General features: G+C 48.1%; 1 protein-coding gene across 2 annotated transcripts; it reads left to right on the top strand.

Moving 5' to 3' along the window:
• Positions 1–3,760: 3,760 nt before the first annotated feature.
• LOC122101585 (glutathione S-transferase A3-like) lies at positions 3,761–13,733 on the top strand. 2 transcript variants are annotated; one of them, XM_042671955.1, is made up of 7 exons: positions 6,877–6,997; positions 9,715–9,766; positions 10,489–10,499; positions 10,967–11,088; positions 11,427–11,568; positions 12,206–12,337; positions 13,591–13,733. In XM_042671955.1, the coding sequence occupies exons 1-7, from the start codon at positions 6,911–6,913 to the stop codon at positions 13,711–13,713; spliced, it is 669 nt and encodes a 222-aa protein (XP_042527889.1). In that variant the 5' UTR covers positions 6,877–6,910; the 3' UTR covers positions 13,714–13,733. The 2 variants fall into 2 exon arrangements, with proteins under 2 accessions (XP_042527890.1, XP_042527889.1); XM_042671956.1 differs by lacking the exons at positions 6,877–6,997; positions 9,715–9,766; positions 10,489–10,499 and adding an exon at positions 3,761–3,765 and having other exon boundaries at positions 10,961–11,088.
• Positions 13,734–13,942: the final 209 nt, after the last annotated feature.

Below are 13,942 nucleotides of genomic sequence, written 5' to 3' on the forward strand. Positions count from 1 at the left end.
CCGGCGCCATCCTGGCCACATGGTGGCTGGTGGGGTCTGGCATCTTGTCTTCATGGTGGGGGAGGTGAAGCCCTGCCTCCCAGGTGATGGGCGTGCCTGAGTCCCAGGAGGCACAGGTGGCCATTGGGCTGGTAGATTACTGAACCTGTTAGTCCAGTGCTGGGACCCTGCCCCCTGACCTGGCCCTGTTTAGGTGTGGACCAGCTCAGGTACCCGACGCCCTGCCACATGGTCCTGTCTCTTGGCTGTTCTTAGTCAACACTGCGTCCCACCTCAGCTCTCCGTTGGAGCTGAGTAGCTTTGCTGTGTTACAAGGCGAGGAAACAGAAAAGCCACATTTTGAGACATCAAGTCTTGGAGTCTTTCTTGGAGCTTTAGCGGTCTGCAGGCAGCCAGTGGTTACAAAGCCCTGCAGCCCAGGGGGCCGATCTGGTGCTGGCAGACTCAGTCTTCTGCGGTATTGTTTGTTCTTTCTTTCCTCTCTGGCCCTCATGGCTCAGCTTCCTAGCAGTGTGAAGTGTATTTATGGGCTTCAGGCCTTCATAACAATTGGGCTGCCTGTAGACTGTGAGCGCTCCAATGAAGACTCCAAGATTCGACTTCCCAAAATGTGGCTTCTGTTTCCTCACCTTACAACAGTTTTACCCATTGCCTTTTTAAAATGTGGCAGCAGCTCTTTTCCAAATTGTATAATACTTACAAAGGAGCCAAATGTACATCCGCATACCCTCCCCATACCCCACCGTAATTCCTCAAACCAAAGATAACCGTCATTCACCGGTATTCCCTACAGTGTCTTCAACCTAAATAGATAAGAGGTGGGCATCATAGAGCATATACAGGCCTGGGGATGTAATGGGTAACGTTGAATATATGTGAACACGTATGGCTTCTATGCACCCTAGGGCCCTGACCTCTGCTCTTACTCAGTGCCTCTTTCCATAGGAGCTGTATAGAGTAAGGATTGTTATCTGCACAGCAAAGGCTATAATTCATCTTCACCTGCATGGTATTCAGTGCCAGTGCTATGGTCTGGAAGCGAGCCAGGCAGAAACTAGGCTTGTGGACAAGCCACCACACTGAGAGGGGGCTGCCCGGCTGCACAAGGAATGCTTGCCGCCTGCAGTGAGGTGTGCACAGAGCCTGAGCGGGCAGGAGGAGGAGGGAGCCAGGACCAGGGGGCCCGGAAGGTGTCTCGAAGAGGGAGGAGAGCTGCAGAAAGGCCGGGAGTAAACATGGGAGGACCATGCGGGCTTTATAAGCTGTTTCTGGGTTTAGGCTTCACCCTGAAGGCAGTAATGGCTCCAGAAAGGTATAGAGGCAGAAAGTTCCAGAGTCCAGGACTCAGGGTACAGGGCCCTGGGAGTGTTGTACCAGAACTGGGTGGTGAGAAACAGAGAAGCCACATTTTGAGAAGCCACACTGGGAGCCCCTGTGGGGAGCAGGGCAGGCGGAGTCCTGTCTGAAAAACCTGCAGCCCAGGATCAAGCTTTAACAAAAATAAAAAACCACATGCTTGAGGGAGACCAAGCCTTAAACAAATACAGACCATATATGGGAGGATGCAGGTGCGTGCAAAACTTTCCATGTAAGGAAGTAGCGAAGCACTCAGCTTGAAAGTCCACACAGGGGTTAGGCCTTGAATTTTCCCTGTAGGGAGATACTCAGACCATTTATGGAGATAATCAAGGCAGAATCAGAATCAGACCACTCAGGGGAAGTCAAAGGTTAGCAAAGGCTCTCCCAAGGCTTCCCAGCAGGTCATCTGCAATCCTGTGAATGGCCTCTCTCACCCTAGGCTTTTCAGGGCTGGGTGGAAAGGCTGCTCCTCCAGCAAGCCTCTAAGGACCAGGCACCTTGCTTAGAGCGGCCGCTTACTCCAAGAGCTGCCTGCCTGTGTGATGCGCTGGCTGGTACAGGCAGAAGTAGTGTCTGTAGAGGCTGAGGAGGGAAGGGAGAGAGGTGGGGAGCCGAGTCTGAAAGAACGGCAGCTTTGTAGGACAGGCCACCAAGATGTGGCTCATCTTCCTCTGGGACTGACAGCCAACGAAAGGCTGGTCAAGTTGCCTGGGCATCCACTGTGGGGCAAAGCCCGAGGCGGGTGAGCAGGAGGGCAGCTGCACAGGAGAGTCAGTGTCTGCCACACACCCCTGGAGATCCGCCTGGGTTCCGTGGACTCAGTTCTCTGGCCACCCTGAGACAGTGATGAGGCTCTTGTTCCCTTCTTCCAGGAGCCCTGGTGCGGGGCTGTCTCCTGTAGACAGACATGAGCTGCTTCCAGGGTTTAGACGTGGACAGCTACCTGCCTGGACCCTGAATGAACAGGACTTGTGTTGAATTGGCTGACCCTGCCTGGCGGGGGCTTTCCACCTGAACACTTTAGAAACCACACTTTCCCTGGATAGTGGAGGGATTGCACAAAGATGAATACCTGCAGGAGTAGGGTGTGTGTGTGTGTGTGTGTGTGTGTGTGTGTTTGCGCACACACACATGCACGTGCTGCGTGTGAACAGAGTGGTGAGTGTATCTGTGCCCTTGGAGACTTGAGAAGCAGAAAGGACCCCCAGCTCCTGTTCCAGTGTGGAATATTTTCCCCCAAGGAAATATGAGAAAGCACCTTGAAGAAATGGCTACATTTAAGGCTGAGACAGAAGAAATGAAGATAAGCCCGGGACATCTTTCTGCAGAAAATATCTTTGTGTACAAAGAAGGGCCTTCAAGTCGGGGCACAGATCCTGCAGGAAGGAGATGCCAAAGCTCAGGCCTGGAACAAGGCGAGCCTCCTCATAGACAGATAAATAGTATCAAACTGTAACTAGAGAATAAAACTCCTATTCAGTCCTTCAGGTGTGTTTAAATAAGCACCCAAACAAATAACAGGATAAAGAAGAGGGAATTGCTCTGCCTCATAGAACCCAGTTATTAAACACAGAAGGAATGGGGGAAATTAAAATCACTGTGAGCCCGGCATCGTGGCTCATGCCTGTCATCCTAGCTACTCAGGATGCTGAGATCTGATGATGCTGATTCAAAGCCAGCCAGGGCAGGAAAGTCCATGAGACTCTCATCTCCAACGAACCACCAAAAAGCCTGAAGTGCAGCTGTGTCCCAAAGTGGTAACACACCAGCTTTGAGTGAAAACGCTAGAGGACAGGGTTCAGGCCCGAGTTCCAGCCCACTATGCACTTTCTGAATCTCTGTTTCTCTCTCATACTTACCTACACAGAGCATTGCTAGATGAATAGGATATGGTAACACCTTCTGGAGGCAAGATCATAATGGAGATAAAGTCATTTAGCACATGTTTATTCTTTTTACACATTTTTATTGTTATTTTAAAGAGGGTGTGCAGAGGGGTTACAGTTAAATCAAGTCAGGTAAAGAACATGTTTCTTTTTTGATTGTCCCCCTTTCCCTTGCTGTCTTCCAGTTTTTCCCTCCCAGCCCCACCCATAAGTTGAAGAGTTTATTTTCAATAGAGTGTCCAGAGTGTACCACGGCTGCATTTATTCACCCTTGTACGTGTTCATTCCGAAGCAGAATGGCTGTCCAGTCACAAAGCCTCACACACAAGACGTGTGTCCATGCCAAACGGAAAGATAGTAGAAAGAGAGTAGAAAAGGAATAGACCGGACTCAATTGTCAACTGTCTGGGACTGTTGATTGCCAGCGAGGGACACAGACCTTTCTGTGGGGCTTGGAGGTTGTGCCAGGCATTGGACTTGGGGGCCAGGTTTCTATGAGGTTTAACAAGGAAACGAAGGAGTGAGAATCAGGCGGTAATTACTGTGGGGCTAGAGCCAGAGATTTTCTGGTAGGTCCAGAAAGGAATGTCTGGCCTGGGGTGACGGGGACTTTCGTCCAGGCCTCGGTTAGAATCACCTGCCTGGGGTCAGGCATGTGTGTGGACCAGCCGGTTCGTGTGCTCCTGGTGACTTGTCTGAGCTGGAAGAATAAGGCGGGAGTCAATCCTTCAGAACTCAGCGGACATTCCTGGAAGAAATGACTTCTAATTAAGCTATCCAAGTTGGCATCACCATGAATGGGACGCGTGATGGGTCAAATAGGAAATGTGTCTGGAAATCGCAGGCTGAGAAGGATGAGCCTCCCTTTGGCAACATCTTACCAAGCATGTACAACTCCAGTCAAAAATCAGGAGAAAACATCAGCAGATCCCAAGTCAGGCCCATTCCACAGCCCCACGCTCCAGTGCTCCATAAAGAGCCCGGAGAACGAGAGGCAAGGCCGACCCAGGCGCTGCCGCCCCCGTGGAGGCAGGAGACAGCGAGGACCTGGAGGGTACCGCGATGGGACCCTGGATGAGAAAGTGAATCTTGGATTAAAAAAAAGAATAGGCCCAGTGCAAGTAAGATCTGGAGTGTAACAGTGTTTTTCTAGCAGTGTTAAATTCTTGTCTCTGTATTCGGGTATTGTACGATCCTTTATTAGAGGACACAAACGAGGCATGTCTAGGAACCTGGTACCGACATTCAAAGACAATGAACTTGAGATCTCGCACAAGGTTCAAAAAAAAGTCCGCATTTTTTTCATCTGTCATCTCTCTAGTCTGACAGGGAACACAGGACCTTGAAAGCTGTGGGAGTGGTTGGTCCCCACCCTCTCAATCCCTACTGGAAGTCACCAAATAAAAGCAGCTTGCAAACCCTTCCAAGCCAGCCCGAGGAGCTGAGCCTGGAGACGCCACCCGCACATTAATTCGGTTAGTACTGCCTTTCACAATCTTCATAGATGGTTTCCAGCTTGCTTTACCAGGAAAACATTTCCAGAGTGGTATGTTGGCTTGAGGATGTTATGTTTTTATTGTTCTTTGCCTGCTCAGGAAACAATTCAAACGTTGTGGATTTACATCTTTCAGGAAAAATCAGAACCAAGATTGGGGAAAAATGAGGGCAGCAGATATTGAGTTACTGTCAGCAATCTGAGAGCCGCTGCATGGGGGCTGTCGGAGCTGACATGAAGTTGGGCTGTGGATTAAAATAATTGACTAGTGTGTTTTGTACGGGATTTGACACACAATTATGCTGGACTTAAATTGGGTATAGTCACCCCTTTGGGGTTGAAAATCACATGCTATCGGCTTGGACACTAGTCATCTCTGCCTGCCAGTCATGAAAGTTTTAGCTGCCATAATTGGTTTCACAGGTAATTGGTTATCTTCCTTTTAGTCTGATTTGGAGACCATAATGCAAGCCATTTCTACTCTCAATTCCTTTACTTCTTTCTTCCCTCTTTCCCTCCCTTCCTTCCTCTCCCCTTCTTCTCTTGATCTTCCTCCTCCTCCTCCTTCTGCCCCTTCCTTCAGTGTTGCTGAGTTCAAAGGGAGGAAAGGGCAAAGGTCCTACAGTTGAAAGGAAATCTGCAAACAGAGATTGTAGAGTAGGGGAACAAATGGACCTGGATATACCTTTTAGGTAAACTTAAGAAATGCAATGCCATTCTCTAGAAATGTGTTCCCAGTTCTGAAAAGAATTTGCCAGTATCATTAATTTGCCACATTTAATATTTCCTGTGCTACCAAAGTACTCACAGAAATATTTTTTGACCAATTTGTATGTATTATGCAGGAGATTTCCACTGCTTCTATGATTCTGTTTTAACAGCAGAATGGAAGGGATTTTAATTAGTTTTTTTTTAACATTTTGCTTCTATGATCTTCACTTATTACTTAATTGCTATGCATTAGCTATTCTTAAATGATAAGCCATATTTTAAGTACTTAAAATATGCAGCATTTGAACTGTCAGGCCTGTGATATCTACAGAGTAGACTAAACTTCACAGAACGTACTACGCTCTTAAAAGAATGTGTGAATTCTTTGCTTCCCATAAAGTCACAATTATAGCATGTAGGAGGATGGGCTGCAAGAAAAATATGTGTTGCAAGAAGGGAAACTTCAGTGATGAAAACAGCTTGAATATATTAGAACTGAGTTCATGTGTTGTCAGAAACTAGCAAGCTGGCAGTCACTCGCCCGTTCTCAGAGGCCGGGTAGTCCAGTTCTCACAGGCCCTCTAGCTCTGTAACTTGGGAGTGCCTAGAGGAAGAGCTAGACCCATCAGCCAGCGCATACTTAACTTGATGATGTTCGCAAGTCACCAAGTGCTACGTGGCAGCATGGCCATCAGAAGTGATGTAGAACAGTGTCGCCCTTGCTTGACAATGACTCTGGGGCTCCCTCAACATACAGCCCCGCTGGCCTGCTGCTGAGCCCGCTGGGCTCTGTGTGCAGCTTCTCCTGGACGCCTCCTGTGCTGGTCTCCCCGGCAGCTTGAACAGAGCTGTGGTTCCCAGCCAAGGGAGAGTTTGCTTCCCAGAGTGCAATGTGGCAAATCTACAGGTGGCCTTGGTTGTCATGATTGGGGGTGGCAGGGAGGAGGGGAGAGGGCCCAGCACGGCAGCATGGGGGTGGCTTAGAAGAGGTACTGCAGTGCTCAGGGGGACCCCCACAACACAGACCTGCCCGGCCCCCCAGATCATCACAACGGAAAAGCAGTGGGAGAGGGCAACAGGAGTCGTGCAACTTGCTTTGCAGGTCTCAGTCAGGTGTGGAACAGAGTTTTGTGTGTGAGTATAAAGAATCGGCACTTCCCCCCCACCCGTGGGGCGGAGTTAAGCGTGGGTTCCAGCCCGGGCACCTCTGCTCCCATCCTCTAACTGAGGATCGATGGCCACCTAAGACTGGGTCTGTGCAATGTCAAGATGGCGGCCATCGTGGATGAGCATTCGGGCTAAGAGAAGACCTTGCAGGGCGTCCTCTGTGCTCTCCATGAAGAAGGCCGATATTCCTTGTGTAGGGTTGGATCGTTAGCCACAGTCCCAAAGTACTTCTCACTTCGCAGTACTCATCTGTTCATTTGTACCCATTCAGGGAAACCAAGAGGCTGCGAACATGGCAGAGAAGCCTGTGCTCCACTACTTCAATGCCCGGGGTAAGATGGAGTCCATCCGCTGGCTCCTGGCTGCCGCTGGGGTGGAGGTACGTTCTGGGTTGGGTCATCCTCGGCTGGACTTCAAATGCACCTTCGAAAAATACTTTCATAAGCCAGGAGGTTTCTATACGAGATAACCTGGGCGTAACTGTATCCGAAATAAAATAATTTCCAGTTAATCAGAAAGTAGACAGATTGCACCAGATGAAACTTCCAGCAATCGATCCACCATGCATCACATAGTTGATTAAAAGTTGTGTGTGTGTGTGTGTGTGTGTGTGTGCGTGTGCGCACGCCCGTTGTGTTTGCTAGGCAGGTACTCAACCACTCGAGCTGCACTTCCATCCCTCTTTTGCCTTAGTTCTTTCTTTTCCTTTTCCTTTTCTTTTGTGTGTGTGTGTGTGTGTGTGTGTGTGTGTGCGTGTGCGCACGCCCGTTGTGTTTGCTAGGCAGGTGCTCAACCACTCGAGCTGCACTTCCATCCCTCTTTTGCCTTAGTTCTTTCTTTTCCTTTTCCTTTTCTTTTGTGTGTGTGTGTGTGTGTGTGTGTGCGCGCGCGCACGCGCGCCTGAGTTCAAGCTGGGGCTTGATGCTATCCCTGGGTTTTTTCACTCAAGGCGTTAGTGCTCTACCACTTGAGTCACACTCTACTTCCAGCTTTTTGCTGGTTAGTTGCAGGTAGGAGTCTCATGGACTTTCTTGCTTAGGCTGTCTTTGAACCTGATCCTCAGATCTCAGTCTCCTGTGTAGCTAGGATGACAGGCATAAGCCACTGGCACCTGACTGTGTTGGTTGTTCTTTGTTGTTGTTTTTTGGGTATTTTTTTTGTCGGTTGTGGGGCTTGAACTCTGGGCCTGGACACTGTCCCTCAGCTTTTCAGCTCAAGGCTAGCGCTCTACCACTTGAGCCACAGCGCCACTTCTGGTTTTCTGGTGGTTCATTGGAGATAAGAGCCTCATGAACTTTCCTGCCCAGGCTGGCTTTGAACTGCGATCCTCAGAGCTCAGCCTGCTGAGTAGCTAGGATGACAAAGCTACCGGCGCCGGCCTGTCTCGGTGTTTGGGAGACTGGGTTTCCCTTTCTGCATGGGCTGCCCAGGCTGCCAGCTCTCTGCTTGTGCTTCTCCCATCACAGTGGTGACAGACTTGCACCACCACACCCAGGAACTGAGTGAATCGGAGTCCATCAAATGGTTATGCTCAGGCTCGCCTTGAACCATGGACCTCTGATCTCTACCACCCAAGTAGCGTGCTTGAGCTATCATGCCCAGCTAAAAGATAATTTTAAGACAACTCTCATAATAACAGTAGGTAGTACTTATATTGTCTTAATGCAAACTATAAAATAGAATTTTAACCAGAAAGATAAATTATAAGATATAATTATAAACTTGACTATGGACTGGATATCAGGTAATATTAAAACATTACCATAATTTTATGTGATTTTGTGTTTGATATACACGGAACTATTTATGATAAGAACATATGATAACTACATTCTTTAAACTATTTTTTTTTTTTTTTTTGGTTGGTCGTGGGGCCTGAACTCTGGGCCTGGGCGCTGTCCCTCAGCTCTTCAGCTCAAGGCTAGCGCTCTACCACTTGAGCCACAGCGCCACTTCCAGCTTATGTGGTGCTGAGGAATCGAACCCAGGGCCTCATGCATGCAAGGCAAGCACTCTACCACTGAGCTACCTTCCCAGCCCCACATTCTTTAAACTATTATGACCAGAGTAAAAGGATGGACTGACGGATTAAACAAGATTAGCTTGAGGTGGTAATTATTGGGATTGGATGTCTGATATAAAGATAGTCCTTCTAATTTATGTGGGCTTTTGTTTTACCTTAATATAAATTAAGTATCAAAAAGTGAAAAACTAAGAACATAATCATGATTACATTTAAAATGAAAGCCACAGGTATGAGGGTGATGAATACAAATTGTATTCATCAGTAATCGCTTGTGAGGCACAGAGTTTTAGTGGCATCTGTGATGGATCTGTGGATGCACAGTGAACACATAGTCAGGCCTCTTTGAAGATGCACACAAGTAAAGGAAGGAAGGCAGGGAGGAGCTCAGGAAACAAGCACTTCACCAGCGACCTGCTGAACAGGAAGTGCTGGTGGCTTCCTGTGAGTCCGGGGTGTGCTGCCCTCTGCAGGCAGCAGAGGGAAACACTTGTCGTGAGTCATGGGCCATGGCGGCAATCTGGTCCCTGGGGTTGTAGAAGAAAAGGGAGTTAAGGTGAGGTCAGGGCCTGTGACTGGACCGTGCAGCCTGCTCTCCTGGTCTCACAGCCGCATCTTCACTACGCATTGCAGAGACACGTTATTCCTTCATGAGCGCACGGGGCTTTAGCTCAATCTTTTCCTACAACAAAGGCACACAATGTGCAAATAAGGTAGTGCCAATCCATTTAAGTTATGGGGGAAAAGGACTGATGTGTACGACCAGTCATAAGGTGGGGGAGTTTGGATGATCCTTGAGCCAGTCGTATCACATGATGAGGACACCAATGATTCTGATCTATTGTCATTGGAGATAAAGGCTTTCCGGGCCTTCTAAAATCTCGGGGTCAAAGGATTTCCAAATCTCCACCATCGTGGGACATCTCTCCCAGATCAAAACCTAGCCCTGGCTAGGTCAGGGTACTTAAACTGCCACACTCAGATCTCCTACCAGGAAAGGATCGCTCAAGTTTAAGAGACCATGAAATCCTGGAAAGACCTAACATGAACTTATTTACTTCTTCTGCTTGCAGTTTGAAGAAGAGTTTATAGCATCTCCTGAAGACATGGCAAAGTTAAAAACTGGTAAGCCTAAGTTTCCTCTGTCCCTGATCAGGTTATCGGGGAAAGACAGTCATCCGAGGCAAAGGCAGCATGTCAGTACCATGATGTTGGGGAGAGGCCAGGAGGGGAAATGTGGGGGTTGGGGCTTCTGGTACACCAGACAACTCGGTCAGTGCGAGGAAGGACTGAACCGCTCCAAGTACCCCCAGGACTTTGTGAGTGTGCCCTCCTTGCTTCCTGTGCCTCCTGTGCCAGTGAGCTCAGAGCGCTCAAGAGCCACGGTGCCCTTCACTCAGACATGCACAGTGACAGAATCACGGGAGGAGCACGACGTGGGGCAGACCCCTCTGCATTCTCACTTGCGGCTTGGGATGAGTTGCCACCCCCCAGCAGCACAAGGGCGGAGGCGTGCACAGTAGGACCGCCACAGAGAAAGTTCTCTCAGAAACCACTGTCAGCACAGTGAACACCAGGAGACTTCCTGTGGAAACTCCCACCTCAGGTGAAACTCACCCTAAATATCGATGAAGATGGCAAAATGAAGTGTTTGAAATGCAGTTGGTAGGGGTCATGCGATAAGATGCGCGTAATTCTGAGGGTCAATCTGATTCAGGTAAGGTATATGCAGTGTGTGAAACAGTACCATGAAATTCTTTGTACAGTCAACATACACCTTCAGAAACGAATGGCACGTGTTGTGAACCAGGCATGTCCTGGGGACTAGTAGAGGGGTGAGGGGAAATAGGGAAGTGTGGGAGGGTGAGTAGGGTTGAGATACTTTATGTACATGTGTGGGAAAGGAACGGTTGTGGCTCGTTGAGATCAGTTTGGACTGGGAAGGGGAGGATGAAGTCGGTCAGGGGACATTGGGTGCAAGTTTCGACATGTCAAAGTGAACCCCTTCATCCAACTAATTGCTGCTTAGGGGAAAAAAATGCCAAGAAGAAAGAGTATGCATAAAGATGAATTAAACCCCCAAACCACAGAAATGCTCATCTGTATCTGCTTAGGACATCAATGAAATGAAATAGGCCAAAGGATGATAGATAAGAAAACGCAGAAACAAAATACGGAAAACAAAATTCTAGTTCACATGAAAGATTAGTAGACAACCATCTTTTACCCTTTGGGATCTTCAGCCATTTCAGCAAACATTTTCTTGTGGGATCACAGAAGTGTGACTGTTCTTTTTTTCCTTTTCTCTCAAAAGATGAGCGATTCATGTTCCAGCAGGTGCCCATGGTGGAGATGGACGGCATGAAGCTGGTGCAGTCCAGAGCCATTCTCAACTACATCGCCACCAAATACAACCTCTACGGGCAAGATGCAAAGGAGAGAGTCCTGTACGGCGAGCTTCCTGATCTTACATCCTTTGATAGCCCAGGGAGGGATTAGGTGCTTTATACCAGCATCAGGCTGGTCTGAGCATACGCACTGAGGTGACTATGGCAGACTCCTCTAGGATAGATAGAGAGATAGACAGAGAGATGGATATCTCTTGATAGGCTGTTCTAAATAAATAATGCTAGCACCTAAAGAATGTAAGGAAACACCAGAAGAATTGAGTAGCATTCACTGAAGGCAAATGACGTTGCAAACACCTGACATTGTCCTGCCTTGGTCTTTAAACTGAAATCTCTACTGAAACACATTTGAATATTGGGATTTTCTCCCCTTTCAGGATTGATATGTATACAGAAGGCATGACAGATTTGAACGAAATGTTTATTCTTCTGCCAATGGCTTCTAAGGAAGAAAAACCTGACAAGATTGCTACGATAAAAGACAAGACAAAGAATCGCTACTTGCCTGCCTTTGAAAAAGTAAGTGCAGTTGTTGGAGTAGGAGACACAGACTTCTGCGGACAAGAGGGAAACCAAGGCTGGGCTTTGCTGGGGTATTGGCCTCCACTTCCAGGGAGGCTTCCTGAAGCCCAGTGCAGCACCTGGGTCTACAAATCATTTTAGAGAAGTGGACCACTAGGAAGCCCTGGAAAGTTCTGCCATAAAGTTTCACTTTATGACATCCCAGTGTAGTATTCAGGGTTTGACAGAGTGCTGACTACATCTGGCTCTTACTAGACCTGATCTGTAGAAGACTCGACCAGTCTATGGGGTGGACTGGATCCTGCAGAACAACATGGATGGGAACTCAAGAGCCAAGCAAGCGATGACAATCACACAACAGAAAATACTTGGGCAGCTCGGACAGGGAGGCAGGCAGAAGCTGTGGGTCAGGGGAATACAGCAGTGCTCCAAGAAAGGGTGTACAGATGGGTAGGGGGGGAAGGCAGCGTGTTTAATGCGTCAGGATTTCGAGGTGAGCAAAAAACCATACAATCAAAGGAAATAAACACTGACACTGTGGTGTGTGTGTGTGTGTGTGTGTGTGTGTGTGTATGCGCGTGTGCGCAGGTGCATGCATGCATGAGCTCACATTCTGACTCATCCAATTCCGCAGGTGTTGAAGAGCCACGGACAAGACTACCTGGTTGGCAACAGGCTGAGCAGGGCTGACATCCTCATGGTGGAACTTCTCTACTACATTGAGGAGCTGGACGCCAGCCTTCTGGATGGCTTCCCTCTGCTGCAGGTGAGGCATTCCAGAGCCTTCCAGAGCATTCCAGTGCCCTCAGGCGGCAGCCCCGCGCCTCCCTCCAAGAATACTATAGTTACAGCCACATGCTAGTAAGGCCCATCAGCCAACTTTTGCTAAGATTCCAAGTTGGATTTGAGCCATAGAAATAATTTTTCTGCCAGGAAACAAGAGGGAGTTGCGACCCCCAGAAGAATGTTTGCCTCTTCTAATAAGAAGGAACCAGGGCCACGCACCTTTCTGTGTGGACCATGTTCTGTTATGGGCATAGTCCTGGGATTTCTTCTGTCCTGTGTGTTCTTGCGTGTTCACACTCGGGTCATCTTCCTCTCTGGTTCCGTCCCTTGGCACTGCATACATCCTCCATAGCCTGCTACCACGCACACAGTCCCTCACCCCAACAAGCCCAACTTATCCCTCCGTGGGAAAGTGTCTGTGCGTGGTTAGACTCGTAACACTGGATTCTCATTTCCAACTTTATTTTCCCATGTCTCATGTCTTTGGATTTTCCTCTTCTTTCTTCTTCCTAATCCTTCTCCTCCTTCTTCCTCACCTTTCCCTCCTTCTCCTCCTTTGTCTTCCTTTGCTCCTCCCTCTTCTCTTCCTCTTCTTTTTTTTCTTCCTTCATCACCTCCTCATTTCTTCTTCTTCTTCTTCTTCTTCTTCTTCTTCTTCTTCTTCTTCTTCTTCTTCTTCTTCTTCTTCTTCTTCTTCTTCTTCTTCTTCTTCTCTCTTTTTTACTTCGTGTTGTTACTATGACTTGAATTCAGGGGCTTACTCTCTCACTCAGCTTTTTTGCTCACAGCTGACATTCTACTTCTTGAGCCAAATCTCCACCTCCTGCCTTTTTGGTGGTAGAAAGAAGAGCCTTATGGATTTCTCTGCTTGGGATGACTCAGATCTCAGCCTCTTGAGTGTCTAGGATTATAGTCATGAGCTACTAGGGTGTGGCTTTTGTCTCCTTTAATACCTGAAAGATACAGCATGTTCATGCTTTAGACAGGAAAATGAATCCACCAGGTTTAAGTCTAAGGAAACAGTGAAGACTCTGAGCGGAATGAAGTCTCAGTAGAGGTCTTTGAGGATGGTGCTGTTGAGCTGGGTGTTCTGGCTCTTATGTTCCCTGGGAGTCTGTTCTTAGCCTCCTCCTTGAACTGGGCTTGGTCCAAGATGGCTTCGGATTCCTAGGAGGTGCTCATCCCTGGGTGGACTGTGGGCTCCTCTCTGAGGCTCTGCTTTCTGTGTTGCAGGCCTTGAAGACCAGGATCAGCAACCTCCCCAACGTGAAGAAGTTCCTGCAGCCCGGCAGTCAGAGAAAGCCTCCCCTTGATGAGAAAGTTCTAGAAGAAGCAAGGAAGACCTTCAAATTGTAATAAAGATGACATTGACGAGATGTGGGCATATGAAGCATCTGATGTTTTGCAATGCTGATGTATTTCATGTAAATGTTGAGTCTGTTTATAGGAGATAATAAAATTTTACAAATGTTCTGTTGACCTAACTCTGATCACAGAGTGTGAGCTTCCATGCCTAGCATGGTATAGAAAGAGAAGACACAATAAATACATTAAAAAGATTAGTGCAAACAAGACAAAGAAATAT

The sequence above is a fragment of the Dipodomys spectabilis genome, unplaced genomic scaffold (assembly GCF_019054845.1).
Source record: "Dipodomys spectabilis isolate Male_0828 unplaced genomic scaffold, ASM1905484v1 ptg000669l, whole genome shotgun sequence".
In the NCBI taxonomy this organism is placed as follows: domain Eukaryota; kingdom Metazoa; phylum Chordata; class Mammalia; order Rodentia; family Heteromyidae; genus Dipodomys; species Dipodomys spectabilis.